At 36.6% G+C, this 27,159-nt stretch overlaps 7 protein-coding genes across 12 annotated transcripts; 4 read left to right on the forward strand and 3 right to left on the reverse strand.

Annotated features, from left to right (window-relative positions):
- Positions 1–91: 91 nt before the first annotated feature.
- On the reverse strand, positions 92–2,802 carry SBPASE (sedoheptulose-bisphosphatase). Its single transcript, XM_007009034.3, has 8 exons — positions 2,608–2,802; positions 2,194–2,313; positions 1,902–2,087; positions 1,499–1,580; positions 1,176–1,397; positions 876–976; positions 696–767; positions 92–604 (listed from the first exon to the last, which is right to left on the reverse strand). The coding sequence occupies exons 1-8, from the start codon at positions 2,719–2,721 to the stop codon at positions 323–325; spliced, it is 1,179 nt and encodes a 392-aa protein (XP_007009096.3). The 5' UTR covers positions 2,722–2,802; the 3' UTR covers positions 92–322.
- An 880-nt stretch (positions 2,803–3,682) lies between these two features.
- LOC18585950 (uncharacterized) lies at positions 3,683–8,011 on the forward strand. The gene is made up of 10 exons (XM_007009035.3): positions 3,683–3,986; positions 4,273–4,425; positions 4,962–5,177; positions 5,291–5,473; positions 5,705–5,926; positions 6,131–6,247; positions 6,339–6,482; positions 6,824–6,925; positions 7,246–7,314; positions 7,513–8,011. Exons 1-10 carry the CDS (start codon positions 3,795–3,797, stop codon positions 7,756–7,758), a joined length of 1,644 nt encoding a protein of 547 aa, XP_007009097.1. The 5' UTR covers positions 3,683–3,794; the 3' UTR covers positions 7,759–8,011.
- A 477-nt stretch (positions 8,012–8,488) lies between these two features.
- Positions 8,489–11,026, forward strand: LOC18585951 (HAD superfamily, subfamily IIIB acid phosphatase). 5 transcript variants are annotated; one of them, XM_088802770.1, is made up of 6 exons: positions 8,510–8,731; positions 9,227–9,278; positions 9,394–9,539; positions 9,725–10,178; positions 10,265–10,462; positions 10,546–10,880. In XM_088802770.1, exons 3-6 carry the CDS (start codon positions 9,470–9,472, stop codon positions 10,754–10,756), a joined length of 933 nt encoding a protein of 310 aa, XP_088658896.1. In that variant the 5' UTR covers positions 8,510–8,731; positions 9,227–9,278; positions 9,394–9,469; the 3' UTR covers positions 10,757–10,880. The 5 variants fall into 5 exon arrangements, with proteins under 5 accessions (XP_017985148.2, XP_017985147.2, XP_088658896.1 ...); XM_018129659.2 differs by lacking the exon at positions 9,227–9,278 and having other exon boundaries at positions 8,489–8,731; positions 10,265–10,440; positions 10,546–11,026; XM_018129658.2 differs by lacking the exon at positions 9,227–9,278 and having other exon boundaries at positions 8,505–8,731; positions 9,731–10,178.
- A 1,306-nt stretch (positions 11,027–12,332) lies between these two features.
- LOC18585952 (Glycosyl hydrolase superfamily protein) lies at positions 12,333–13,502 on the reverse strand. Its single transcript, XM_018129041.2, has one exon. The coding sequence runs from the start codon at positions 13,500–13,502 to the stop codon at positions 12,333–12,335; it is 1,170 nt and encodes a 389-aa protein (XP_017984530.2).
- Positions 13,503–14,844: 1,342 nt separating this feature from the next.
- WLIM2A (GATA type zinc finger transcription factor family protein) lies at positions 14,845–18,148 on the forward strand. Of its 2 annotated transcripts, none has more exons than XM_018129165.2 (6): positions 14,845–15,284; positions 15,783–16,013; positions 16,427–16,526; positions 16,620–16,657; positions 16,781–16,870; positions 17,690–18,148. In XM_018129165.2, exons 2-6 carry the CDS (start codon positions 15,879–15,881, stop codon positions 17,897–17,899), a joined length of 573 nt encoding a protein of 190 aa, XP_017984654.1. In that variant the 5' UTR covers positions 14,845–15,284; positions 15,783–15,878; the 3' UTR covers positions 17,900–18,148. The 2 variants fall into 2 exon arrangements, with proteins under 2 accessions (XP_017984654.1, XP_007009106.1); XM_007009044.3 differs by having other exon boundaries at positions 16,623–16,657.
- Positions 18,149–18,802: 654 nt separating this feature from the next.
- LOC18585954 (ARM repeat superfamily protein) lies at positions 18,803–22,138 on the forward strand. The gene is made up of 8 exons (XM_018129164.2): positions 18,803–18,884; positions 18,954–19,398; positions 19,493–19,579; positions 19,683–19,873; positions 20,356–20,551; positions 20,682–20,746; positions 21,225–21,326; positions 21,423–22,138. The coding sequence occupies exons 1-8, from the start codon at positions 18,844–18,846 to the stop codon at positions 21,571–21,573; spliced, it is 1,278 nt and encodes a 425-aa protein (XP_017984653.2). The 5' UTR covers positions 18,803–18,843; the 3' UTR covers positions 21,574–22,138.
- Positions 22,139–22,269: 131 nt separating this feature from the next.
- LOC18585955 (putative sugar phosphate/phosphate translocator At3g11320) lies at positions 22,270–25,637 on the reverse strand. Its single transcript, XM_007009050.3, has 4 exons — positions 24,808–25,637; positions 23,525–23,628; positions 23,178–23,406; positions 22,270–22,827 (listed from the first exon to the last, which is right to left on the reverse strand). Exons 1-4 carry the CDS (start codon positions 25,246–25,248, stop codon positions 22,681–22,683), a joined length of 921 nt encoding a protein of 306 aa, XP_007009112.2. The 5' UTR covers positions 25,249–25,637; the 3' UTR covers positions 22,270–22,680.
- Positions 25,638–27,159: the final 1,522 nt, after the last annotated feature.

Genomic DNA, 27,159 nt, shown 5'->3' on the forward strand with positions numbered 1-27,159 from the left:
TGGAAAGAAAATCATTGGAATTGCTTTTCAAATATTCAACCTGTTGGACACCCAAAAGTCTTAAGTTAGGTGAATATAACTTGGAAACAAGTTCATAGAAGAATGAGGTGCATTGGCCCTTGGGATAACTTTATGAGCACTTCTGCTTCAAGTCCCATTACAGATAAAGAAGCAAATTCCTATCGGGGAAAAATATGCTGAATGGAGAGCTCAGCCTTATATAATTCTATTTTGACGACTTCTTCTATATGGAATAGCTTAAGGTTTGATAGACAAAGGAAAACAAAGGCTGAAAGATAAAACAAAGTAAAAACATTGTTGCTTAAGCAGCAGCTCCAACAGGGACCCCAGCTTTGAGCCTTGAGGATCCGTTTAGAGTTTCTTCAAAGCGGATAATCTCATTCTTCGAACCATATGCAACTTGAGTTCTATCATCGAGATTATTGATCAATTTGTCTAGTACGGACCGATGACCATCACTGCTGTAACCTCCAGCTTTCTCAATCAAGAACCCCAAGGGAGCTACCTCAAATAACAGCCTCAGCTTGGCCTTGGCAGATGGTGATGCCACATTTGTGAAGATACCCTTTTCTTTTACAATGATCTGTAGATAAACAAAGGTAGTAAAATCATTTCAATTTGACAGCAGTATGGACTAATAGGAGAACAAAGATATGGGAAGAAGCTCGGCATACCTGGTTGACATCTGGCACCATTCCACCAGTGTATCGCAATGTGTATTTCTCCCTCACATAGTAGTTGATCAACTGTTTTTCAAAATGTAAAAAAGTCAATTTGCTGCTGTTGATAAAATTTTTAGAGCAATAATATTCCCTCATTAAAAGAGTTAGGAAAAATTTTAAATATAGTTGAACCTTGTCATATTCAGGGTTGTCAGATGTGGCTCTCAAATTTCCAGGGGAGAACATTTTTCCCTCACCAATCTCTGTGGTGTCTTTGACATGTTGCCATTTTCCTGATAAATCCACCAGGGAAACATCATTTTAGAGTGAGAAAGATGAATTTAGGTACTCAATACTTATTCCTAAATCCTTGGCTACAGTGAGTACTAATTCAAAAAGTTAGGTACTGCTTCTGAACTGAAGCTTATCACAACCAAATGAGACCAGTCGTTTTCTGATTGCAAAATTTGATACTAATATTGTTGCAAGTACCTTCATCAAGAAGAAGGAACTCATGGGTGCCAGGGCTGTCCTTAAGTGCAAGAACATATGTAGTCCGAGGACCGAAAATTCCCATGGCTGCAGCAACTTGATCTCTTCCTGTTACACCAGTTAACTTATCTCCAGGCCACACCCCAAAGATGGTGCCTACTGTGAAATTTGTGTCCACAATACTGGAGCCATCAAGTGGATCAAAAGCAACACTGAATCCACCTGTTCATGCAGTGATACATTATGGAGTAGCCAATCAGTTGTACTTAATCACTAATTCCAATGGATGGGACCTTTTTAAGAGGTTGGAAAGACATTCAGACCTTCAGCAGGGCCTCCCATGTCTTGAAGCTCAGGAACTTCTTCCGAGCAAGCGTACTTGCAGAAGTGTGAGTAAGTCAATGCCTGCAAATTGAATCATAACCCAAAGACATACTGTCAAACTTCACAGACAAATTGCTAGAACTTGGACATGAATGGTTGTATAAATTCTATTGCATTCAAAGTAAGTTATACTCTTCATTAAAATTGCTAGATAGTCTTTTTTCCCACATCTGTGTTGGAAAGCCAGTTCTTATCCAATAATCTGACTTGGACAGACATAAACCCCTAAAAATATGAATACGAAACCTGTAAGAAATCTTTTGACATGGATTAATAGAGCGTTTTATTTGCCTAAAATAACTACCAATTGTCAATAGGAGCTTCTGTTTTTGTGATTCTAACCTCGAATAGAAGCTTGTTGGCAAGCAAATCGACAGCAAGCTGCTCGTCTCCAAAGGAATTCACGCAAGCTGTACCTCCACAAGAAGCTGTCCTGACCTTGAAAGCAATTGTCCTTAATGCTTCTCCCATGCACATCATCAATCTAATGAGTCCCTTGTCTGGGGTTGCCTTTGTAAGGAACTCTTCCTACAACCATAAAACCATTGAAATTTACTTAATCTCCAACTCATAAACTGATTTGAAGAAGCAAAAAGCAAACACTAGCGAAGGTTTGCTGTCTAATATAACTAACCAGACTGTCACCAATCTCACATCTTGTCACAAAGGAAGAGCTCTTTGTCTTTGAAACTTTCAGTGATGATCTTGGCACAACCCGCAGTGATTCCCCGAGCAGTGAGCTCGTTTTAAGGCTCTGTCATACATTTCAGAAGAATCTTTCATTGAAAACTCTTAGGCAAAATGATTCACAAAGACAATCACAAGATTTTTTCTAGTTCTGGGCCTTGACTAGGAAGATTGATGAGCTCGGATACCTACATCAGGTCAATCTCTTTTGCACTAAAAGCTAAACTCGTGCATGAAATCTTAAGAAACATCAAATTATTCATTTGAATATTCTTAGTATTTAGAAAAGGAAAGCTTAGCTTGTACATGAAACCATGCAAGCAAGCATGTATGCATGATATCTGAAAGAATACAATCATACCCTGTAGCTGAAGGGAGGAGATATCGATGGTGGGGAGACTAATGCAGTGGAATGCTTAGAGGAAACACTAGGAAGAACAATCCCACGGGCATAGCACGTGACACCCGTCTCCATAGTTGAAGAAAAAGTGTTTATTATAACAGAAATAGAACTTCAAAGGAAGAAAGTATATAATTCTGCAACAAGCATTTGCTTGCAGCAAGGCAATGCTTGAGTAGGATCAAGTAGTTAACCATGTCGTGACACGTGGCAGATGGTGAATAGATAGGCTTTACAATCAAGTGGAGAAAGGCAAAGGGGCAGTACTGAGGTTCAATTATCATCTCTCATTTAATGTGTGGTTATGGTCCTAGCATATGAAGAAAGAGATGTGACAGATAGAGGGGAGAGAGAGAGAGAGAGGCTGCTGCATGGCTTGTTCTTTGCTTTAACTGCCTATTGTTTCTACATGTGTAACTAGGTAAGGTTGAACCACATATTACATCACCCTTTCTTCATTCATTGAATAATGTGCCATTCAATTTTTCATATATACAAATTGGTGATCAATCATAGAACAAAAAAAATGAATTAATTAAGAATTAAGTAAAATTTTAAGTTAAAGATTAAAGATTAAAGATTAAATCAACTAAATAATTTCAAATTTTAAGGTTTGATCACATAAATAATCCAAGAGAACGGAATAATTAGTATTTAAAGTAAACATTATATAAGGTGACATTATAGATAATATCAATATTGATCGCATAATATTATATACTTAATTTTGATTTTTGATATTCAAGCATAAGATTATACGTTAATATCTGAATATTAGATAATAAAATTCGATTTAATCTTAATTTATGAAATTCAATTAGCACATTATGTGAAAAATAAGTTTGATTATGGGTGATGTTAGACCTTAATTTAATGGTTAATTTGGATTAAGATTTTTGGCTTCCAATTTTTCAACATCCAAGAACACCAAAATTTGCGCTTTTTCTACTACTTGGGCTGGATTTTAAATTGGGTTTGATGCAAAATTTAAACCCTAAAAAAGGGCACCCAAATTAATTGGGTTTTTGAAGATTGGGGTTTATACCTAAAACACCTAAAAGAAAATTACCGCCAAGCACACTACATTTCCACCCTGTCTGCGACCTCATTTCTCACAGTTCAAAGCGCTGCACTTTTTTTTTTTTCCTATGGAGGCCAGGGTTTCTTCTGGGGTTTTAACCAAGAATCAAGCCCCCTTTTTAAGCCCTTTACAACCAAGAAAAGTTCAATCCTTGAGAAACCTCTCTGCTTTGTACAATACTAAACAAACCCATCAATTCTCAAATGCTTCATTTCAGCTTTCTACGATATCTTCATGCAGAAGCCATGGTTTCAGACAGGTTTTACCCATTTATCCTTGCTTTAGCTTTTCCAAAATTGATTCTTTTTGCCGCAATTTTGTTTTTTTTTTTTTTTTTTTAATGATGGAACTCTGGGTATAGTTAAATTTGATGCTTAAGATGGTAAATTTGAGTTTTAACAATTACCCAATGTTTCCTTTTGGTTTTAATATTGTCATCTATGATTATCAAGTGAACTGCAAGAGACTTTTTGTTTCTGCTGAATCCTCTTTCATTGTGGGTGCAAGATTTCATTTTATAAAGAATAAAAATTATTGTTTTCTAGGTTATTAATATGTCTGGAGATAATTCTTGTGAGGTCGAGTTGTCGACTTTAACAGCATTGTCACCTTTGGATGGTCGTTATTGGGGTAAAGTGAAGGGCTTGGCTCCATATATGAGTGAATATGGGCTCATTTACTTCAGGGTTCTTGTTGAGGTAATCTTCTAATCAGCATTCTCTTAATATATTCATTTTGTAAAGTAATTTCGTTTCAAATTGTTGGTTCAATATGCGTACTTGCCCCTAAGGGCTTTCAGTCTTCTGTTTTTCCGCATTGTTTAAAAAGAATTGTTTATGACAACTTGATCAGTTTTGGAGCAAATCTAATTCATATACATCCTAGAAATTGAATTGATTACAGAGTCGTGGTTTAGCATAGTTGCATCTCGACTTGATTGAATCTTAACTGTGATAAATCTTAGGCTGAGCCGCATCATTTCATTGGAAGTGTGGATTAGTTTGGTGTCATGAATCAAAGGATAACACATATCCTGTAACATTTGACTGGATGTTGCTAACCTTAGAAATGAGTCGTTGAAATGTTAATGATATGTATACATGTAAAAGCTGATTTCCAAAACCAATCAACGTAAAATCTATGTAAATTTTCATATAAGTCGATGAACTTCATGTTCTTTCTTCTTCTGTGATTTCTTGAAGGATCCTTATTAAATATAAATACTCTCTGTCAGATTAAATGGTTGCTGAAGCTTTCACAAATTCCTGAAGTCACTGAGGTCCCAAGCTTCAGTGCAGAAGCTCAGTCCTATTTGCAAGGATTGATTGATGGATTTAGCATGGATGATGCCTTGCAAGTTAAACAAATTGAGAGAGTAACTAACCATGATGTAAAAGCAGTGGAATACTTCTTGAAACAGAAATGCCAATCACATTCAGAGATTGCTAAGGTTGGGATTTACCTCATTAGTTCACTATCCTTTCTGTTTGACTTAAATTCATGCTAGTAGATCTAATTCATTGGGAATTTTAGGATGAAATTACATTTTCTCTCTGGTTTCAGGTGCTTGAATTTTTCCATTTTGCTTGCACATCTGAGGACATAAACAACCTTGCCCATGCGTTGATGTTGAAAGAAGCAATGACCAAAGTCATGCTTCCAACCATGGATAAGTTGATTGAGGCAATATGTGAGATGGCTAAGGCTAATGCAAGCATTCCTATGCTTTCTCGCACGCATGGCCAGGTAGAAGAGTAATTTCATTCTTGATACTAGTCATCTGTAGTCATCTGACTGTTATTGTGTCATCAGCCACTCAGGGAATAATATTTTGGAGGGTCAAAATGATCACTATATTATCCCAAGATTACTTCAATTTCTTTATGGTTTCCTTTATTGCCTTATGATTTATTACTATTACTTAGTCTAGAAGTAGCAGTTATTACTTGATCACTTAAATCTTTTGGTTTCTTTCAGCCAGCTTCACCTACAACTTTAGGAAAGGAGATGGCCATTTTTGCTGTCAGGCTAAGCAGAGAAAGGCAAGAAATTTCTCAAGTTGAGATGATGGGCAAGTTTGCTGGTGCAGTTGGAAATTACAACGCACATCTTGTTGCATATCCTAATATTAATTGGCCTCAAATTGCAGAAGAGTTTGTGACTTCTCTTGGATTGAAGTTTAACCCCTATGTTACTCAGGTATTTTTCCTGCCTCCTTCCTCTTATATAGAAAAAGTAGAACTAACAGTTGAAGGAATGACTTTTAGTGAAGCCTTGTATGGATGTGGTCAGCAATTAGTTCATGTGCTTCACCTGGAATAGAATTGGTGATTATGCAATCTTGTCAAAGTGTTGGTATATTCTTCTGATTGGATATATGTGGTTTTTTTTTTTTTCTTGCAGATTGAGACACACGATTATATGGCAAAACTTTATTATGCAATTATTCGGTTTAACAATATATTGATTGACTTTGACAGAGATATATGGGGCTACATCTCTGTAGGATACTTTAAGCAGGTTAGTATTGGGATACAAGGAAGTAAAATTTATTATTATCATTAAGATGCCAAGAAACCTAAAATCTTTTCATGTTCAAAATTTGGAGCAGATAACTAAGGCTGGTGAAATTGGTTCATCAACAATGCCTCATAAAGTAAATCCTATTGATTTTGAGAACAGTGAAGGTAATCTTGGTAAGGCTAATGAAGATCTATCTTACCTGAGTATGAAGTTGCCTATTTCACGTTGGCAGGTAAGAACATATCCAGTTTCTAGTTTATATTTTATATTCTTCACCCTAGGTTGTTGCCCAACTGCCTAAAGTGTAGCACAGAAACCAGCAGTTGGTACTCGTGATTTGCTCAGTGAAGTTCATGTATCAATTTATAGCTGCATTAGTTGGCCAGATGATAATAATCTAAATCCATGTACCAAATTTTTGAGATCATAAGTTCATAACTGGGTAATTATAAACTAAGCCATAGAATGCAGTTTTAGATAGCTGCTCAATTTCATGTATGTACAGTTCATAGCTTATTTATAGGAGTCTATTCTAACAAATAATACATATATTGTTATGTGTTGTATTTGCAGCGAGATTTGACAGATTCAACTGTCTTGAGGAACATGGGGGGAGGACTAGGTCATTCTCTTCTTGCTTACAAAAGTGCATTACAAGGAATAGCAAAGCTCCAGGTATGCAACATAATAAAGAAGTCCCAATGTCCTTGAAGTGCATGGTGGTTATTTTAGTTCTGTTTATGTAGTGAAGGGCTTTAGTATAAAGTGCAATATGTTGGTTGTTTATCTGTGATAATTTGGACTCTGTGATACATCAATGACTGGTGGTAAGGCACAATAGTGTGTCTTCTTCAACTCAAAATGGTTAGCATCTTGATATTATGTATGAAGCAACAGCTTCCGCTGAATCTTCTCCAAATTGTAGAATTGGGTGCTTTATTCTGAATGCCTGTTCTGCTGCATACCATCCCTTTTAAACTACCTTTTTATTCCAGGTTAATGAAGCTCGGTTGAGTGAGGACTTGAACCAGGCATGGGAGGTACTTGCAGAGCCAATACAGACTGTAAGTATCTTCTGGTCTTCATGTATCAGTTTGTATCTTGATTCATCTTTTTTTTTAAGCACAAAGAAGTAGCAGGTTGGATTTTCCTGTTGATATGTTAGTCACTTGGATGGGATGCTAGTGCTCAAATTCACAAACTTCTTTTTCATTCTTACAAAATCCACTTCATTTTTGTTTCGCTTTTTAACTTATGTGCAGGTCATGCGGAGATATGGTGTTCCAGAGCCTTATGAGAAGCTGAAGGAGCTAACTAGGGGAAGGGCGGTTACCAAAGAAAGTATAAGGGAATTTATTGAAGGCTTGGAATTACCCAAAGAAGCTAAGACCCATCTTTTGAAGTTGACACCACATTCCTATGTTGGAGCAGCTGTTGAATTAGCCAGGACAGTAGATTCAACCGTGAACGTCATAAACGGAACCAAAGTCTTAGAAACATGTAGTTGAAAGACATAGCTGGGAAGCAAATTGTTGAACCAGCAATTTGTTGTTCATTGCACCACATGAGATGGGTGGTTTCAAGATAAAGTGATGAAGTGTAATACTTTTGAAAGAAAAAATCAGACAGGGTTCAAGTGAACTACTCCTGTTGTTCCCTACTGATCAAATGTTTGTACTAATTGAAGTGATTCTTATATCATGAACATTGATGGAATGAACTCTGAGCTGAAATTTTGTAATCGAAAATAACTGTTTTGCATTTTTCCCCCATTGCTCTCTAATGAAAACCTGGTAGATTCTTGATCAAGTTCAGTATCTGACATTGCAGGAAAACCATGTTTACCAGCAAGTGGTAAAACTTTTTTACCATGAAATTTACTACTGACCACCTTCATCTTAATTCTAGAAAATGGATAAAGATCAGATAAATTTTTGGCATAAAAACGTTACTGACATAAGATGGCGTCTACACCAGGTGTACCAATAGAAATTCAGTTACACATCACCTACGAGACAAGACAGCAACATTTGACAACCTCTAAAACATTAAAAATATCTACCTTCCTTTTGTCCAACATTGTTGGTGGAGCCATATGCAAAGCTCCCATTTGCTTAGCATTATTGAGATGGTGGATCCCAAGAATTATCGTTTTATATACATAAATAAATGGTCAGCTAAAATTAATTTCTTATTTCGCAAAATAGCACTGGAATAATCTCTTTGCTGTCAATCCTACCCCTTGTTTTTAGCCAAAAAGACTGGAGAAAATGTCATCCCTTGTTAAAGTCATCATCTTCATTGGTAAAAAGCCATCGGCAATCATTAACTCAGTGCAAAGAAGGAAGCTTCCCCACGAAAGACACAGTTGTTATTAACTTGTCTTGATCAGTTTTTCGAAATCCTAGTTTATTCAATGCTTCACTTTCTCATCCTTTGCTCTCTTCCACGGTTTCCCATTTCTTCAAATGCCTCTCTCAGGTTCTCTCTCTCTCTCTCTCTCTCTCTCTTGTTTATGATAATGGAAAAACATCAGTTTTTTGCATTCAATAATTTCATCAGAGTTTGATTTGGTTGGATTCTGCTTTGTTTTATGTCTTATGGTGTTTTAAGTTATGAAGTTGCTTTATTCTTTTTACCAAACTGCTCTCTTTAAGCAGTGAGTTTATCTGCAAGATTTGGACTATTGTGATTATATCTGATAAGCTGAAGATTCGTGGACCCTTTTGATACTTACAACACATATTAAATAAAAAATGGAATGTTTGTTTGTTTTGTCATGTCTAACTTGATTCCTCGGTCTCTTGGCTATGGCTTAAAGAGAGAAGGTGATCTTGGTTGGTTGCCAATTATCAAGATAGTTTTCTGTCAGTGATTACTTTTCTGATTTCTTATGTATGAAAGATGAGGAACTTTTAGGGATATTTCTTTTCTTTTGTTTCTACTCTTTCCTTTTGTGGCTAAATGCTTGGGCAGTGAAGTTGAGATGAGCTACTGGTAGCTCATCCCCTGGTGGATGAAGCTGCTTGTAAGTTTTTTTTGCTTTATTTGGGATTTCTGTGTTGATTATTCTACCTGTGATTGCCACCATCTAGCTGATGGTGGAGGATTTAATATCAGTTGGTTGTTATTTGTTGTTGCAGTTGACCCTTCTATGATTTGGAAGGGATCTGGATCTGGAGATATTTGCAGCCTGCTATCCGGCTAGATTGAATCATAATGTCAGCTTATGGCCATCAAATGGAGCGGCAGTTCTCCGCTCAGAGTCTCTTAAGTAGAGGAGATACTGGTATGCAGTCCCTTATTTGATTTTACTATCGTTTTTGGATTTGAACAGTTTGTTTGATTCACAAATTAGAAAGAACACCCTGTCCTGAGAGGCATCCATCAGTGGATGTTTCTTTATATGATTGCTACTGCTGATCTTTTTCAATGTGTGACATAAATCATTTTAATCCTTGTCGTTCTCCTTAGGAACAGAGATGGGAAGCCGCTATCTGGTTGAGTCGGGATTCTACATGACATCTTTTGCTGCAACAATCTTCATTGCTGGTCTTGCAACTGTTGGGGTTCTACTAGTAACTTTGCTGGTCACATTAGCAGTGATGCTGCAGTCCTGTGAAAGTAGGTGCAAGGGGGTTGTGGAGATTGAGAAATCAAGTGATAGTTACCATTATTGCAACATTTTTTCTCTGCATGGGGAGCTCAACAGCTTGGAAGCAAATGAGGTTCCTCCGGTCTGCAGGAGTTTTGCCATTCAATATATCAAAGGAGGACAATACGAACGAGATTTCAATTTCACAATGTTGATGATTGAAAGTTTTCTCAACACTGTTTCACCATCACATGATCGTCTGGATGTGGTGTTGATGGACATAGATGACATCCTTGCTTCAGATCCTCAGTACACCAATCAATTAATGCACCAGTAAATCCCCTCAATCGTCACGTTTGAATGTCTTTCTTCCAATTTTACTGCTAGTACTTACCAGGATAAACCATGTTTTGCCTCAGGTTCAACCAAATTGGCTGTTGCAAACCTAGTGATGCAACCTGTCTGAAGCACCTGCATACTCAGGAATTGTACAGGAAACTTCAGTCCAGAGGATGGCCTTTGATTCTGCTATCAAGGAAGCCTGTGAGACAGCGAAATGTTACCATTGAGCACCTTACTTCTTTAGGATATACTGGTTGGTCTTCTTTGATTATGAGGTATTGTTGGTATCAGCATTGATTTGTATTTCTGGAGTGCATATCCAATGCAGCTGGTTAAAATCTCCAGGAAACTCTTGCAGGTTGGATAGCGAAATGGAAATGGATAGCCGTGAATACTTTTCTAGACGAAGAGCAGCAATGGAGAAAGAAGGTACTCGGATACTTAGTGTGATCAGCACCCAAATGGATGCTTTAACTGGATCATCTTTGGGAAGACGTGTTTTTAAGCTTCCAAACCCTCTATTTTACAATTTTGAAAACCAAGTTGTAAATAGGAGACATTCACATTAGATCTTGTGTCCCATTCTGTTGTCTTTGCATGGTGTTTTTCCAAATTTCTACTGCATACTGGAACCTGCGGCTAAGCTGAATTTTTCTTTTCAACAGAATCTGATATCAGCAATGTTATTCAAAACCAATCCCCCCCCCCCCCCCCCTTTTTGATAGCAGCTTTCAACGAGAGAAATGACTTGTGTTATACTGGTTATTATCAACCGAGGTATTTGAGTGCTAGATTGAGTGGCATTGGGTGCAGGACTCCCTGAGATTCAATGCTTCAAATGTCACTTGTCAGGTTACTTTTACGATCTGCTAACTTGTTCTTGTAGCAAATTCTAAAGTTTAATGACACCTTTCTTGTACAAATAACAGCAATGATCCCCCTACTAAAGAGCAGGGTTCAAATCTCCCTTTCTCAAAAAATAAAAAAAAAATAGCAGCAATGATGCCAAACTACAGTTTTCTACATCAACAAGGTAGAATTCCAAATTTCTGAAAGTTTATGCTTTCTAATCCTTACATAGAATTCCAAAGCAAAGCTGTAGCTTTACTTTCTCAGCAACCAAGCTGAGTCCAGATATGGAAACTATGAAGCTTTTCCAAAATAACAGACAGAAAAGAATTCCAAATTAAGACCCATCATTTTGATTTTGACTCAATTCGACGAAATCTCTTGATGAATGCAACAAACTTAAAAAGTCATGGGGTAAATATAAGGTCTCCCCCATGCAAAGCCTTCATTTTTAAGCAATGAAACTAATAAAATTTGCATCTTTGTCATCTATACCTGCAGATCAAAAGAACTGCATTTGAGATTTTGGAGGTGACTGCTCCTAAAACATGAAGAAGAGGATGAATTGATGATACTTTACCTCCAAATTGGCAAAGCCTGAAGTATGAACAGTATGGGAGCCTCCATAGCAGGCCAATCATGTGGTTAGATTTTTGGGTTTTGAGGACCCAAATCTTGAATTCATTTGGCCCAGCTTCAAACAAGGATCAGTTGTGCATTAACCCCAAAAAGAAAAACTGAACATACCCATCAAACCTTCCCCATCCAAATCTAGCCCATCAACTTCACCAATGCCAAGTATAGCCTCTACTTTGCTTGTTCTGCATGGACGTTCAATTAGCAAATTACACTCAGCAGTTAACAATCAACATAACCATGGCCAGTGAAGGAATGACCACTGAACAAAACAAGCAAAGCTGAAACAGTATGAATTTTCCAGAAAAAACAGTAAGAAAGAAACAATATGAAGAACAAAATCAGAATCTCATTGAAACTCCTATTGATCAGAACTTTACATTCAAGTACATCATCATCAGGTTCATGATAGAAATTCCTAACTAGACATATCCACTAAATTGCTAAAAGATTTAGCTCTGTAAAACTCTGCGACAATGTACATTAGTGTTTTGCCTTCATTTAAAGAAACCAACCCCTAATTAAGCTAAATTCCAAGCTAAAATTATCTCAGAAATACAGAGAATGCCACTATCATCTCTCTAACATAACAAACAGACAAAAACCAGTCACAATCTTCAAGAATCTTCAACTGCCACTCCCTAAATCTCCAAGGAACAGTCAAGATTCACACAAATGCCACTGACCCAGATTCAGGGAAGCCGCAAAAACCCCCACCACCACCACCACCACCATGAGAAGCCCCGTCAGGCCAAAATTCTTAGCTCCACAGGAAAACTCAACATTGTATTTCTTAGTCATATTCTCCGACAAAATGCCCCATTTTCTTCCTTTTTCCTTATCTACTCCATCGTGATCCATCAGCTCATAAACATAAACCTCTGCCAGCCCATCTTTCCTCAACGGCGTTCCAACCCCTGACTTCAAACGCCCCACCAATCCCTTCAAATACATCTCCGCATAAACCCCATTCGCCTCAACTTCCCCAGCGTCACCTCCACCACTCGGCCACCCGGTTTCAGCCACGATCAACGGAATGTTCTCGTGCCCCACCACCGCCATGGCGGCTATCACAGCATCCGCCATCATGTCAAACAGGTTGAAGTACCTTACCCCGGTGACCAAATCGTCTCGGAAGTTAAAAGGGTAGTCTTGAAATAAAGCAAAACCGATTGGGATTTCGCTGTTGAGGCGAAAAAGATTGTACGGATAAAGGTTGATCAAGAAAGAGGAATTTGTTTGTTGCAAGAATTGGAGCAAAGGCTTTATGATAAGGTCACCGGCGGGTTGTTGGAACTGGGCGGAGGAAGGCGGGAAAGCTGTGGTGATTGTGGAGAAGAAAGAGAACGTGGTGGAGATCGGGATTTTATTAATGCCCAACTCTTGCAGTGCCAGGTGGAGGTTTCTGATCGCTGGGAGAAGGAAAGGCGTGAAGTCCTCTCCGGTGGAGTCGAGCACTGCATTCCCTACGGAGATGAGTGCGATTTTGGAACGAGGGTAAAAAGGGAGCACGTGGCGGTAGAGCCAGCGGAGTGCATGGGAGCGGTTGGAGGCGAGAGCCGGGAGGAAGGTGTTCGGGATGGAGAGGAAAAGGGAAGTGTTGGTAAACGCGAAGGACCTTATGAGAGAAGGGTCAGAGTCTGGTAGCCGGACGTGGGTGAACTTGAGGGCAGAAATGGTGGTGGAAATCTTGTTAGGTGGTGGGGGTGGAGGGACGGTGGTTGACGTGGTGGTGGAAACGGAGGAGTACGTGACTCCGATAGGAGGAACGGAGGAGGTGAAGCGGAGGAAGGAAAGGAAGAGGAGGTGGAGGAGGAGAGAAGAAGGCATTTTTCTCTCTGTTTGGGAATGAAACGCCAAAATGGAGAGAAGAAGCGAGTCAGTTAGTTAAGTACAGAGGCAGTTAGGGAAGACGACGGGTTCGTTATTTGGGCGGGAAAGTTTAGTTATAGTGGTGGGGATTGTCTGCGGCAGGGTGTACTATTTAGGTTTCATAGGAGCCGCAAAGGCAACTAGCTCTGCTTGATTGGTTTGATTGATGTATGGGACTCAAATCTAACCCAGATTGCTCCTTTGGACTCGGCCCGTAGAGATTAAAATGAAACATGGATCATATTATGGGCCTAATGGGTCGCTGACTCCAAACTTAGGCTTTCGTGTCAATTAATTCAATTAAAATAAAATTTTGATCAATTCGATTAATTTGATGAAAAAAGATTTTTAACCGAATTAACTAAGCGCAATTTCGATTATTTTTTTAAATTAAATTAATAAATATATAATCAAAAATCGAGGGTTCGATTAGATGAAACAAAAATACTCGAATTTATATATAATTACATATTTTAATATATCAAAATAAACCCACAAATTTAAGTAAACTATTTGGATCAAAATAACTTTTTTTTAAAAAAAAATAAAGAAAAAAGACAGGAACCCAAAGTAAAGTTCTACTTTATTTCGTGATTTAAGGTAATAAAAGGGCATCATCATCATCATCCATGGCCATCATAGAGCTTGTCAACAGCATGGGCAATGGCATGTGAAAATGTCTCTGCACGATTTTCAGCCCCTTTTATTGCCTTCCTTCCTTTATTATAACCTGGCTGCCCGCTCGCTCCATCAGCCGCATTGCAGCGGAGCCGCCGTGCCCAACTTCTTTTAACTTAAAAAACTTCCATGGTTTAACCCTATGCTTTCCTCCAAATTAAAGCCAATTATACCCAAAACAAATTTATTAATAAAAGTATATTTTTATATCATAAAAAAATGGGTTTTGCACATATTCTCCACTAGGAAAAGGTGCTTTTCCATATATTATTCATCAAAGAGAAAAAAAATTTATATATCCTGATTATATATAACTTTTGTATATGATTTGTATTGATTAGTACGGTTTTTGGTTTTAATTTTCGTGAAATTAAAAAGTAAATAAAAATATTTAGAGGTGGAAGAAGTGTTGAATTTTATTTTTAATAAAATATTTTTGATATATTTTAACTAATATTTCACATGAAATTTTATTTATGAATTATATATGACATGAAATTCAGCTACCAAACTAAAAAAAAAAAAAACTTTGCTTAAATCTTAGTTCATGGATAATTAAAGATGAAAGAGGAAATATTTTTCTTAAAAAAGAAGCAAAAAGAAAATGCAGACAAGACAGCATTCAGTTAAAAAGTGTTGGTGTCTCACAACGAACAAAGGGTCAACGTTGTCAATTTAGGCTCAGAACACAGCAAAAGCCGCCTACGCCTAGTTGGGATTTTGGTTGGAGGTTGAAAGCAAGACAGGGCAAAGCCGAACCCTGTTCCATCCAGCAAAACACAGAGATTTTTTTTCTTTCTCTTTTTAAGTCCCAATAATTCCTCATTATCCCAATAACTCCTCATTATCTCTCTTTCATCATTCTCTCTCTCTCCTAGACTCAATCATCATCATCATCCACTTCAGCAGCATCTGCTCGCTGCAAAAAGTACCCAATCCCACCTCCTCTCTTTGTCTTTCTCTTTTTTGGGTCCTTAAATCCCCAGAAGACCCTTTGACTCTTTACCTTTCATTTCCATCTTATTTCACAGATCCGGGTCTTTTTCTTCTTCTTCTATCAAGGTACATGTTTTGTTATTGCTTTTTTCAAGTTTCAATCTTTAACCCAGTTTTTGTTCATAGCTGTCATTATCATTTGGTCATTCTTTTTGGGTGCTTTTCCTTTGCTGTAAGTTTTTCAAATTAGATCAGCTAACTGGGTTTTGCATGGTAGATTTGTTTTGCCTTGTTGGGTTTTTCTTTTTGAAGTCCCAGATCGGGTTCTGAGGATGCTAGGAAAGGGAAATGAGGATAAAAGTTTGTAAAAGATTCTGAGTTTATGTTTTGTTCTGTGTCGCTTTTAGTCTAAAAAGGAAAAAAAGAGTGTAAAAAGTTTAGCTTTGCTTGAGTTTAGGTTGCAAATACTGGCTCTATGGATTGGCATTTATGTTTTCTTAAGACCAAAATTGAGGATGAATTAATTGATTCAAAGTTCAAAGCTTTAGGGCTAGTTTTGTTGAATTTGACATAATCTGATTGTGAATTCTGTTTTTGGTTGTTTGTTTTAACATTTTTGAGCAGTAAATATTGGCAAATATAAGGCAGGAAATTGGATTAAAGCTGATCTGTTGAATTAGATAAAGAACAGTACGGTTAGATCTAAAGCATATTCTAGCCATGTCTTTTACTGGTACCCAGCAGAAATGCAAGGCTTGTGAGAAGACTGTCTATCCTGTGGAACTTTTGTCAGCAGATGGGGTTCCTTACCATAAGTCTTGCTTCAAATGCAGTCATTGCAAAGGGACTCTAAAGGTAATGGTTTTAATTGCTTTCGATCATTTTCTGCTCCTTTGTTGATGTAGTTGCAAATATAGTTGACATGCTTGTTTTGTACATTGATTAGGTTTAAAGCAAATGGGATATCAAATTATGTTGCCATTTATTGCTTTTACACTGAAGTCAATACGATCTTTGTTAGAATGTATAATCAAAAAATATACTAAGGAGTAACTTGGACATTATTGTCATCTTACTGCTGGTTTTTTTATTATTTATTTTTTTCCTTAAGAAAGAAAATTTCGGGTGATTTTTTGTTGTAGAAAATTGGCATTGTTGTAGGCTCTGTGAACGAGTGTTGCTCACATGACAGATTTTGTTAACCAACTTTGTTGATTTATGTAATGAAGTTTCTGCTTCTAACTTAGCAGCATGTCTTATGTTTCCAGTTGGGTAATTACTCCTCGATGGAAGGTGTCCTTTATTGCAAGCCTCATTTTGAGCAACTCTTCAAGGAGACGGGTAACTTCAACAAGAATTTTCAGTCACGTATGTCTTTTTCTCTTGCTGGATAAAAGTTTTTATTTGACTTCTTGATAGTTTTGTTCTGTTGGTTTAATTTGTCATTAATTTTATTGTCAGCAGCTGCAAAGTCAGCTGAGAAGTTAACTCCCGAGCTGGTAAATCTCCCCTGCAACACCAAATGTGTTTGATGTTTGATTAAATGGGAAAAATTCATTATAAGGTCTGTGATAGGTTACCGGATGTTCTTGCTAATTCGCTATAGCTTGTGTTGGTTTCAGACAAGATCACCTAGCAAAGCTGCCAGCATGTTTTCAGGGACACAAGAAAAATGTGCTACTTGTGGCAAAACTGCTTATCCACTTGAGAAGGTAGAATTCCAAGATCCCAATAAGTCATTGTGTGAGAAATATTATCTTTTCTGCAATTTCAAGACATTGATTCCTCCTCTACGCCCTCTTTCCTTTTAAAGTTTAGTCCTAGCTTATTGGTGTTTGTCAGCCTAGCACATTCATCTGAATCTTTATGAGGTTCACTCCTGAAGAAATATGTTGTTTCCAGGTCGTATATTAGGTGACCTGTGGAGTCTATCCCTGTTTGTTTGTTCCTTCTTTCAAGGGAGTAAGACTTAAGAATTTGAAAGTAGAATTTCTGCCCGGGTGAGTTCTTGAACTGATGAAATCAGACATAGAGTAAATCCTTTCTGTAGAGATTTAGAATTGGCTCAGCTAGGTTTTTCCTTGTACCGGATGCTTTGGTACCAAAGTGCAGTTTGGTTGATATTGTAGTTCCGTTTGAAATAATCAATTGCTCTTATAAGATGAGCAATGTCATCAAGTTAGAAGTGAGTGGTTTTCTTTGCTCCTTATGATTGTTAACATTTTGAGATAACCAAAGGGGTTGACTTGTCAGAGTTGGTTTCCATCAATGGCATTGCATGAATTGAAGTATCGGTTTCTAGACGAGGTCCGACTGTCGAGATTTCTTACAATTGATTTCTTATACAATTTCAATCTGCTAACACTACTGCATGGCTTTGCACCTTTATCTTCTTACAACATGATTGAAACAAACGCTTAATAATGTGCGAGCTATACTTATTTTGCTTTGCAACGGCATCATGTTGAAATGCTCTCTAGTGAAATGTGCTGTGAGCTAAAATGCGGCTTCTTCATGCCAAACTTTGACAGGTAACAGTGGAAGGGCAGTCCTACCACAAATCATGCTTCAAGTGCTCTCACGGCGGCTGCCCTATAAGCCCCTCAAATTATGCAGCCCTTGAAGGCATTTTGTATTGCAAACATCACTTCTCTCAGCTTTTCAAGGAGAAAGGAAGCTACAACCATCTCATCAAGTCTGCATCAATTAAGCGTGCTGCAGCCTCTGTTCCAGAAGCTTGAATACATTCACTATTCATATTGTTTTCATGTATTTTTCTTCTTTCCCGTGCTTGCCGGTGTGATTTTTCTTATCGATCCTCTCTGATATTATGTTTACGGGGAACAAAAAAGAACTCGAGGTTCCTCTCTGGTTTCACTTCCTGCGTATATGTTATGGTATTTGATTGATCTTATGGGATTGGGATGTGCATTCCCCAAGCTGTAGAACGACCCTTGCATGATACTGTATGTAGAAGTGGATGTTGTTTACACCTTTTCCATTTTCTTCAGTCATCAACATATGATCCATGCAATGTTACGACTTTAGTATTAAAAAGAAATTATCCCCGTGAACCGTGTCATTCGTTTTAGGTTACTTTTACTATTTTTGCAGTAGTTTGGGTTTTGGGTTATTTTTACTATTATTGCGGTGATATAGTTATTTTACTCATTATATTAGTTTTAATTGCTTTTTGTACAGTAATATGATCACTATTAGAAAAATAATAGTGTAGTAACTAAAATCGAGTATTTGCAAATAAAAAATATTTGTTCAAACGTTACCGTTCTCTAATTCTAAAAGCACTATAGGTGATCAATTTCGAAATTTTGAATATAATGTAAGAGTGAATAATCAGTTGATTCAGTCAAAAAATATTATTGACCAACTTGATAAACTTCATCATATATTATAATCGAACTGACCGAATCAATCGAATAACCGAATTAAGGTTCATTCAATTTTAACCGATTTAATCGATTTTTTTTAAAATGATATTAACTTTTTACATTCTAACTATTAAAGCTGATTGGGTCAAAGAAAGGCCCAAACTACATTACAATTGGGCCATGGAGTCCAAACCCACCACCATGTGTGAAACGCACAGTTTTAACTCTGTTTTACGTGTGTTGTTGTGTCTGCAAACTCACGACACGGAGCGTACCCGGGTTCAACTGAATCGCAAATGTCGAACTCACTCCCGGACCTCCATAGCCATCTCTCTCAGTAAGCTCTCTCTCTCTTTTATTTAATCTATACTTTCTTTTATTTTTAATTTTCCTTTTCTTTTTTCAGATTAGCAAAGCCAATTCTCGACTCGCTCTTGAAAACGCCATATACTCCTGAAGAAGCCACAAAAATCTCCACCAAATCGACGCTGGAATCTCTCCTCTCGACAAAATCATCGGTCAAAGACTTCTCCTTAGCGTGCGCATTACTCTCCTCTTCTCGCTCCTCCACTCACGAGCTTCTCGCGTGGATCCCCAGCCACCTTTCCACCGCCGCCGAAGCAGCCTTTTCCGACCTCTCGAAAGCTTACAATGACGCCCTTCCGGCGGATGAGAAGATAAATTTGGCGGGGCAATTGATGCCGGAAATCGTGCCGGTTTTGAAGGAGAAGATTAAGGAGAGCTCGATTAATAAGAGTGATGAAGAAGACGAAGTTTCTGCCGCATCGGCTAGGGCTCCCGTGGGGTTCGCTATTTTGGCTGCTTATCAGTTTAGATGGTTCGTTTCTCAGGTATTTTGAAAATTTAAACCAATTTTCTCAGAAATATATATATATATATTTTTGCTTTTTAATTTTAACTTGAAAGTCTTTTTCTTTTTTGTAGGTTGAGTATCCAAATTTAGGTAAAATGGTTAATTTGGTTGTTCCTTGTGCATTGACTTGTCTTGATCACTGGTCACCCGAGGTGAAAGTAAGCATTTTTCTAATTTGAATCTTTCATAATTACTATTAGTTTTTGAGTTTAAGAAATGGGATTAATTTCTTTTTTGTTTTTTTTCGCGGGTTATTTTTAGGGGCAGGGGATGATTAGTTTCATACATGTAGCGAAAAATGTGAATGCACCTGAGCTTGGTTGGTATGGAGATGTGATTCTTGATGCCTGCTGCCAGAACATTGCTTCTAGTGATGAGATATGGCTGTATGTAGTGGAGATGTCGGTGCTACTCGTGACTTGCATTCAAGGAGATAATCCCCGTAGCTCATGGTATTAATTGTTTTCTTCATCGCTTGATTGTGTTTGTTGATTAAGTTTAGGGAGCTCTTATGCAATTTCAATTGTCATTTACATAACTGTATAGGAAGGGAAAAATTGTGCATAATTATGTTGTAATGAATAATTGTGGATTTGAATGTCTTAATAGGTGCATTAAGAAAAAAATTTATGGATTTCTATCAATAGACCGATTGGATTGCCAAAGGGGGCTTTAGGATCAGGGCATAAGGCTATGTGCTTGGTCTTAGTATGAATTTCATTGCTGACCCTTTTTTCCTTGCTGATATCAGGATTGCTAGGGTGTTGTCCTGCACTCTTGCTTAGTAATGTTAATTTAGCTTCATTCTGCTGGTTTTGATAGTTTTTTCTTGATACACTTAGCCGGCTTTTCTTTGTTCATATCTTGGGTACATACTTCACACCTTTGTTGCACTGGTGGGTAATTTTTTTCACTATCATTTGCTTTTATCTAGGTTTGAGAAGATGCTAAATGAGATGTTGAGTCATTTAGAGCGCCAACCAAGGAATAAGGAGCGATGTATTGCATGGCTTCAATTTATTGAGCCAATCTTCAATGCTATTGGCCTTGTGTTATTAGCCCATTTTAGGCGCATTTTCCCACTTTTCTTCCGGTGGATGCATGTTGATGATGATGAAACAGTTCTACTGGTAAGATTATTGTATGTGCAGCAAATTTCAGTTTAACTATTGGTCCAGATTAAGAAATAATTACCAGTTGCTGGTGTTTTTGGAAAGTTATGGGCATGAAACCGCCTTTTAACATTTCAATGTTCTGCAGGTTCTCAAACGGGTCCAAACAGTTATTAGGTTAACATGGATACGGAACACACCATATATTGATAGGTAAATTAAGTAACTAGGCTCTACCTTTGCTTTTGATTTATAGTTAGGTGATTTTGTAGTTGGAACAGAACTTTAATTTGTTCCATTGTTTTAAATGGCATTTTAACACTGAATTTGTCTCACAATGGACAGTGCTCGATGATTGCTGAAATGATAAAAATTGAAACAGAATGGAGAAACTTAATTCTGCCTCATTTTAAGATATCAACCTCATTTCTTTCTTTGAAATTCGTTCTAGACATACCTACAGCTGCTCTAAACTTCTTGGGGGGAATTTATATCAAAACCTGTTATAATTCTTTTCCTGCCACTTTCTGTTTGTTGCAAACTCTGGTTCGAAGATTCTATAAATTTGCCACTTGCTGTCTCTTAATAGTGTATAATAACTTAAAAGAATTTATTTTTCAATTGAATTGAGTTTACTTCCTGGATTCTGCTCTCTATGGTTTTCGATCTTGTTTGCATCCCTAATGTTCAGATTGGTAGATGAACTTATTGTATTATTCAAAGAGGCAGCACTGAGAACGGCACGTGATGAAATTAGAACAGATATTCTTGATATACTGATCATGCTTCAGCAGTAAGTCATCGTATACTATTCTGTTCAAAATCTGTCAAGAATTTCTAAAACAATCTCTAGTCCCGTTCCCTAATTTTCTTGTCCCTGTAATCTTAGATGCAAAGGTCAACAGTTTGAAACAGCCTGGGACAAGCACAAAGATGATCCAGACTTGACCACCCTTGCCTGTAATCTATCAAGCGAACCAACGTTGAAAGAAGAGAGCGATACCAGCTGTGTGGCCGTCCTGGGGGTTCGGAACCGTTGAGAATTCAATGAGATATATTTTCCCATGTATGTTTTAACTTTCATATAGTTTGAGAGTAAGCTCATGAGCTTTAGCTGCTCCTCCTTCCTGCAATTCTTGAACTACAGAGGGTTCTACTTGGCTCCCAAGATTGAAGAGGAGGTTACTGGACCTAAAGTGAAGGTCAAGCGAAAAGTAGAGAGAAAACCTAAGATGAAGATCAAACCTGGGAGGAGATTGAATCGAAGAGGGCAGTGAAATAAAGTTGGAGACGATTGGAAAGGATGATGAAAATGAGACAAAGGTGGAGACCAAGCCTAAGCCTGAGATAAAGCCGAAAGAGGAGACAGAAACTGATGCAACTAAGCCTCAAGTAGAAGCCAAGGCGGAGGTTGAAGTTATAGATGTTGAGTAGCTGCCTCTGACTATAGATTACCTCCATCATCCAACTATCACAGAAATTTTTTGTATAATCTCCGTACAGTGTTTTGGGATTGAGGATGTGCAGATGTTCGTAACTTAGTGATTGATATGTATGGAACAATGGTTTTCCAATAGTTTGTGAATACAAAGGATGATTTGGAAATTCTTATCATTCTCACAATGTGTCATTATGGCCATCATGAATATTACTAGTGGCTTCATGGCATTGATCACATCATCATACATCCATAATTAACATACAAGAAACCTGTGTTAAAGCATTACACATCAAAATGGTAAAACTTATGAGGTTTTTTTTTTTCATTAATTAATCAATATTAGAAATGTTAATAACAGATCGATTGTGTAAAAGACCAATTCTACAACCCTTTCCTGAAAGAATAAAAAACATAAAATGATATTCCTCTACAACCCCAAGCTGGGAATGATAGAGACCAATCAGTCGCTTATTGGAAGTTCTCTAATTTTTGACTAAATCCTGCAGCTGTTGCCGATACAAAGGAAAACCAGTTTCCCAGGCTTCCAGGGAAAACAAAAAAAAGAATCTAGGGCGCAAAATCCATGGCATCATATGCTACCACATGCCCCAAACTTGCCTCTTTGAACATTGTCGCTGTCCTCACAATGATCGAAACAAAATATACGAAGATCACAGGCATATAAAGGTGTTCCAAGGATAATGTCTCATTTGCTTCGTTTCTTGGCTTCACTGTAGAGTATAACCCCAAAGACTGTTAGTGAATAACCAAGCATCCCAGTAACAGAGACTGGATTTCTAAAAATTAAAATTGAAACCACCACAGCTACAGCTCCTTTTGCGTTTCCTAGAACCTGCAAGAGCAAAGATCTCAGTATCTTAAAAAAAAAAAGGCTTAAATTAAAGTCTAACACTTATGGTAACCAAGCTGGTTTCTATAAACAACTAAAATTGGTTAAATTCATACTAATAGGAGTTCAAAGCAGTCAAACCCTCAGAATCACTTTCTTGTTTGAACTTTTCTAATAAGTCTACTTATGTGTTACTTTAATTTCATACCACATAAAAGATTTAAACAACCCATCCTCTTCACCTTTTATCGTCCTTAAAAAGAAACAAAATAACTGTAGCAAATTCCTAAAAGCCAGAGAATATGGGGAAAAAAGTCGAGAAAAGCCTGCAACAAGTATCATCTATTTCATACCTGCAAAGTCAGGGCGCTGGTGTGTTTCGTGACCAAAAAGTTGGTCAAATTCACAAAATATGCTAGTGCTGAATTGAATAGTAGATACCAAATGATCTTGATGTCATCTCTGGCAAGGGCAAGGGTGATACCAACCACATTTTCTTCCATAATGAGTGTTGCAGGAAGTAGAAATACAACAGCTATTGGAGCCATGTAGAGAAGGAGGTTCATGGAATTCAGCTTCTCTCTAAAATAGATTTACAAGAATTTTTCAGTACCCATTTCTAGTCTCTGAACTAAAGTAAATATATAAAAATTAAGCCATCAACGATAAAGCAGAAGCATAAGGAATAAAAGTTCCTCACCCTTCAGAAGAAAGCAAAATGCCTTGTAAAACTGACTTGAGAGCTCTAGCAGCTGTAGCTGCAACGCACATGATAAATCCAAATAGATGGAAACTTGGTTCACCCTATGGACATGTAAGAAAAATGAGGTAGATTAGTTAAATGAAATAAAATAATAATAATAGTGCAGAACACAAATTTAAAATTTATAAAGTTAAAAGAATAAAATTAGAAGATTTTCAAATCAAAAAGAGGGGCAGCAATCCAGACCATACACTTTTAAATGCCACAACCAAAATGTACAAAATAAGAAATGCAGGGGGAAGGAGAGAAAGGAAAAGGAGGAAAAGATGCAGTTCTAAGAGAAGCAGTGATGACTGATGAATCGTAACAATAACAAGGTTTTCATTCTATTTGAATCCCGCGAAGAAAATCCACAAAATGTAATCATTGATATTGGAAAACCTCCAAAATCAAGCTAAAAATTTGGTGTTCCCATAAGTTCCAAATGCACGATATCTAATTTTTCAAACCTTGCAGTTCTTTTCTTTCCATTCCTTGTTTCAGCAAACTGAGTAGAGCTTAAAGGAAATACTTACAACTCGTAATTCTAACTTTGAGGTATTGTAATCCTTTCAACTACTAATCAATTCTTTTGGCTACATTATGCTCATGAAATCAAAATGACTCTTAAGAATCCACTTCTTTACTACTAGATGACAATTTGAACCTCTCATCTCACAAAAAAAATAATCATATTAGCCTCAATAATATGGGGGAATCACCATCAGATTCCCACATAATTCCCTCTCAATTATCACTTATAATCATCAAATTCAACAAAATTCAACAAAATAAGCAAATCCATTCCCACATTCCATTCAAATCCTCCGTAAATTATAAAAAAAAGCTAATATTTACATGAACCAATAAAAATATAAAGCTTAACAAATCAGCAAATGAACACATATTTGAACAAAATAAGCAAACTCATTAAAACATTTCTATCAAATCCTCAACAAATCCGCCTTGAAGAAGCCTACCATTTCCATTAGCCAATAAAAAATATATAACCAACAGAATTTGCAGTCAAATTAATACAAATTTCAACAAAATAAAGCAAACCCTATTTCCACATTCCTATTAAATCCTCAATAAAACAAAGCCATAATGTTCATTAACCCCTCTATCATGACTTAAAAATGATATCAAACCAACAGAACAAAGCCAACCAATTTCCAGAAAGAAAAGCTAACAGTTTCATTAACCAATAAAAAATAAACAAAAATTATCGAAATACATACCCCACTGGCAATGATAACCCCAGTGACAACAGGAACAAGGGTAAGATAAGTAAGCCAAGCCTCCCTCTTGAATGTCATCAAGTAAGCGAAAACTGCTGTAAAAAACGGCGTCGTAGCCCCAATAGCCTGGTTGAAACTAACCGGCAGGAACCTCAAAGAGATATTTCCAAACACCACCGACACACAAAAGACCAAACTCAAAGCCGAGATCTTGAAAAACTGAACCCTAGATCGAATGGTCTGCATGGGAACCATCTTCATCCATGCAATTGCGATGTAGCTTAACAAGGAACAAGCTGTCATGTGGCACATGGTTAAAAAGATTGGGTATTTGAAACCGTAATTGCTTAGTAAATATTTGTTTAACAACAAGACACCAATGTTGGACGAGTACCAGGCCGTTACCAGCCCGATCGTGAACAATTTCGATTGGTTCTTCATGGTCCTTCTGGGGGTTTTGAAGATCTGGGTATCTTTATTTTGTGGTTAAAAACAGTGGGTGTTGACAAAAGGAAGGAAATTGGGATTATATGAAGGTGGATCTGGTTTGAGCTTGGGAAATTATGGGTTTTTTTTGTTGAGAAAAAGGATTCTTTTCAGATGATTCGATGGAATTAGCATCCATGGATCTGATACAAGTTTCTCATTACAAAATGAACGAACCCAAAACAGAACAACAAATAGAATTTCAATTTTCCTTTTTTTAAAAAAAAAAAAACCTTTCGGGTTTTGAGGAAGACCAAAGGAAAAGAATGTGCCTGCCTCTCTGCAAATTTCTCTCAGAGAAGAAGAAAGAAGAGAGACAACGAATTTTAAAGCAAGAGGAGGTAAACGCGTCTGTGTTTTTGTTTTTTTTTTTATGTTATTTTATTTAATTATATTAATTATTGAATGGGTTATTTTATTTTAGTAATTATTTTATTTTAAGTATTTTGTTTTTGTTTTTTAATTATTTGGAGGGTTGCTTGAAAGGTCAAATGTTAATGGTGGGAATTGTATGGTATAAGGAAAAGAGACTTTGACTTGTAAGAAGTTTAAGAAAACTTTTAAACTAATTAATGTAATGATTTAGGGAAAGAGGGATGAACTTTCCTTCCATATCTTGAGTTAATAATCAAAATTTATAGAAATTTTGTATATATAAATCTTCTTTTGTATCATAAATTTTATGTTTAATTTTAAAATTTTATAAAATTAAAATCGTCGAAGAAAAAATCTCATACTTTCAATTATTTTGTCTATTTATAAAGTTCGTGCGGATACATGTCAAATTTTTTACGTTGTACAAAATTTAATGATATTATTTTCCTTTTTCATAAAATTGAAAATTTCAATTTAGGAAAATAAGTAAAGTAAAAGTTTTTTTTTAAAAAAATAAAGATTATTCTCTATGCTAGGAAGTGACAATTGCCAAATTTAAGACTAGTATTTTGTTTCTTTCAAATTTAAACATATATATACATATATAGTATATGATATGTTTAAATCAAGCTAGATGTGTAGCTTAATTACTAAAAATAGTTTTTTTTTTAAAATGCAATTACCAAAAATAGTTAATTAATTAAAGTTAAGATATTACATAGTTTATATATTATTGGTGCATAGTTACGATGTACTATATAAAAAGAAATACTTCCTTTTTTTTGTCGATACAAGATATAATATCGAGTGAGGTAATTTACATATCGGGATCGAAATTCAAAATCTGAAATAATAAAATCGAAATTTGTCTTCCTAAATGTGTTTGCAAGTCAAATTGAGTAAAAAACCTAGTCCATGATATATGGGTCAATATCACACCTCTGGCCAGTTCCATAACTTGGACCACAGTCTATGGAAAAATACCCTAACACGTTTAGAAGAGTATACCAAGTAAACAGAAGTTTGGTGCAAGGGTCGGTACAAATGCAGCCGTTAATTTATTTATTTTTAATTAAATTCTAAAGATTATGTAAATGTGGCCCCATGTGATGTGAATTCCCATTTGCTATAATATTGGATCATGCAATGAACAAACCCTTTTTTGTCTAACCAAAGCAACACTTAGCCTATGACCCCAAGATTTCCTTAGTTTTCTTTATCAAATGAATCAAAAGGCTCTCTCTCTTTTTTGGATTACAAAAAAGAAGGTTCGAGATAAGATAACATAAAAGATCGTATATTCGAAATCAACGTTAACGAAAAATCAATAATAAAACTCGAAATCGAAAATCATTTATCGAGGTAGAAGAACAAATTACCTATTGAGCCAATCCTTTCTTTTCCATATTCATGACATATACATCAAAGGTTTGTTGTCTTTCATTATCTTTGTCTCTTTTCCGTTCCATTCTTTCCTCTTTGTCTCAAAAT

This window comes from Theobroma cacao, chromosome 10, assembly GCF_053813885.1.
Source record: "Theobroma cacao isolate CCN51 chromosome 10, ASM5381388v1, whole genome shotgun sequence".
Taxonomy (NCBI): domain Eukaryota; kingdom Viridiplantae; phylum Streptophyta; class Magnoliopsida; order Malvales; family Malvaceae; genus Theobroma; species Theobroma cacao.

Coding starts and splice junctions, on each gene's coding strand:
- LOC18585955 (XM_007009050.3), bottom strand. CDS start 25,248: ATGAAGAACCAATCGAAATTGTTCACGATCGGGCTGGTAACGGCCTGG. Junction 23,629..24,807: donor GGGTTATCATTGCCAGTGGG/GTATGTATTTCG, acceptor ACATGTCCATAG/GGTGAACCAAGTTTCCATCT. Junction 22,828..23,177: donor CCAGCGCCCTGACTTTGCAG/GTATGAAATAGA, acceptor TTGCTCTTGCAG/GTTCTAGGAAACGCAAAAGG.
- WLIM2A (XM_018129165.2), top strand. CDS start 15,879: ATGTCTTTTACTGGTACCCAGCAGAAATGCAAGGCTTGTGAGAAGACT. Junction 16,527..16,619: donor CAACAAGAATTTTCAGTCAC/GTATGTCTTTTT, acceptor TTTTATTGTCAG/CAGCTGCAAAGTCAGCTGAG. Junction 16,658..16,780: donor AGAAGTTAACTCCCGAGCTG/GTAAATCTCCCC, acceptor TGTTGGTTTCAG/ACAAGATCACCTAGCAAAGC.
- LOC18585950 (XM_007009035.3), top strand. CDS start 3,795: ATGGAGGCCAGGGTTTCTTCTGGGGTTTTAACCAAGAATCAAGCCCCC. Junction 6,483..6,823: donor TGCCTATTTCACGTTGGCAG/GTAAGAACATAT, acceptor TTGTATTTGCAG/CGAGATTTGACAGATTCAAC. Junction 7,315..7,512: donor TTGCAGAGCCAATACAGACT/GTAAGTATCTTC, acceptor ACTTATGTGCAG/GTCATGCGGAGATATGGTGT.
- SBPASE (XM_007009034.3), bottom strand. CDS start 2,721: ATGGAGACGGGTGTCACGTGCTATGCCCGTGGGATTGTTCTTCCTAGT. Junction 1,581..1,901: donor CCAACAAGCTTCTATTCGAG/GTTAGAATCACA, acceptor TTCAATTTGCAG/GCATTGACTTACTCACACTT. Junction 768..875: donor ACAACCCTGAATATGACAAG/GTTCAACTATAT, acceptor TTTGAAAAACAG/TTGATCAACTACTATGTGAG.
- LOC18585952 (XM_018129041.2), bottom strand. CDS start 13,502: ATGCCTTCTTCTCTCCTCCTCCACCTCCTCTTCCTTTCCTTCCTCCGC.
- LOC18585954 (XM_018129164.2), top strand. CDS start 18,844: ATGTCGAACTCACTCCCGGACCTCCATAGCCATCTCTCTCA. Junction 20,552..20,681: donor ATGATGAAACAGTTCTACTG/GTAAGATTATTG, acceptor AATGTTCTGCAG/GTTCTCAAACGGGTCCAAAC. Junction 20,747..21,224: donor AACACACCATATATTGATAG/GTAAATTAAGTA, acceptor CCTAATGTTCAG/ATTGGTAGATGAACTTATTG.
- LOC18585951 (XM_088802770.1), top strand. CDS start 9,470: ATGTCAGCTTATGGCCATCAAATGGAGCGGCAGTTCTCCGCTCAGAGT. Junction 9,540..9,724: donor CTTAAGTAGAGGAGATACTG/GTATGCAGTCCC, acceptor CGTTCTCCTTAG/GAACAGAGATGGGAAGCCGC. Junction 10,179..10,264: donor ACCAATCAATTAATGCACCA/GTAAATCCCCTC, acceptor GTTTTGCCTCAG/GTTCAACCAAATTGGCTGTT.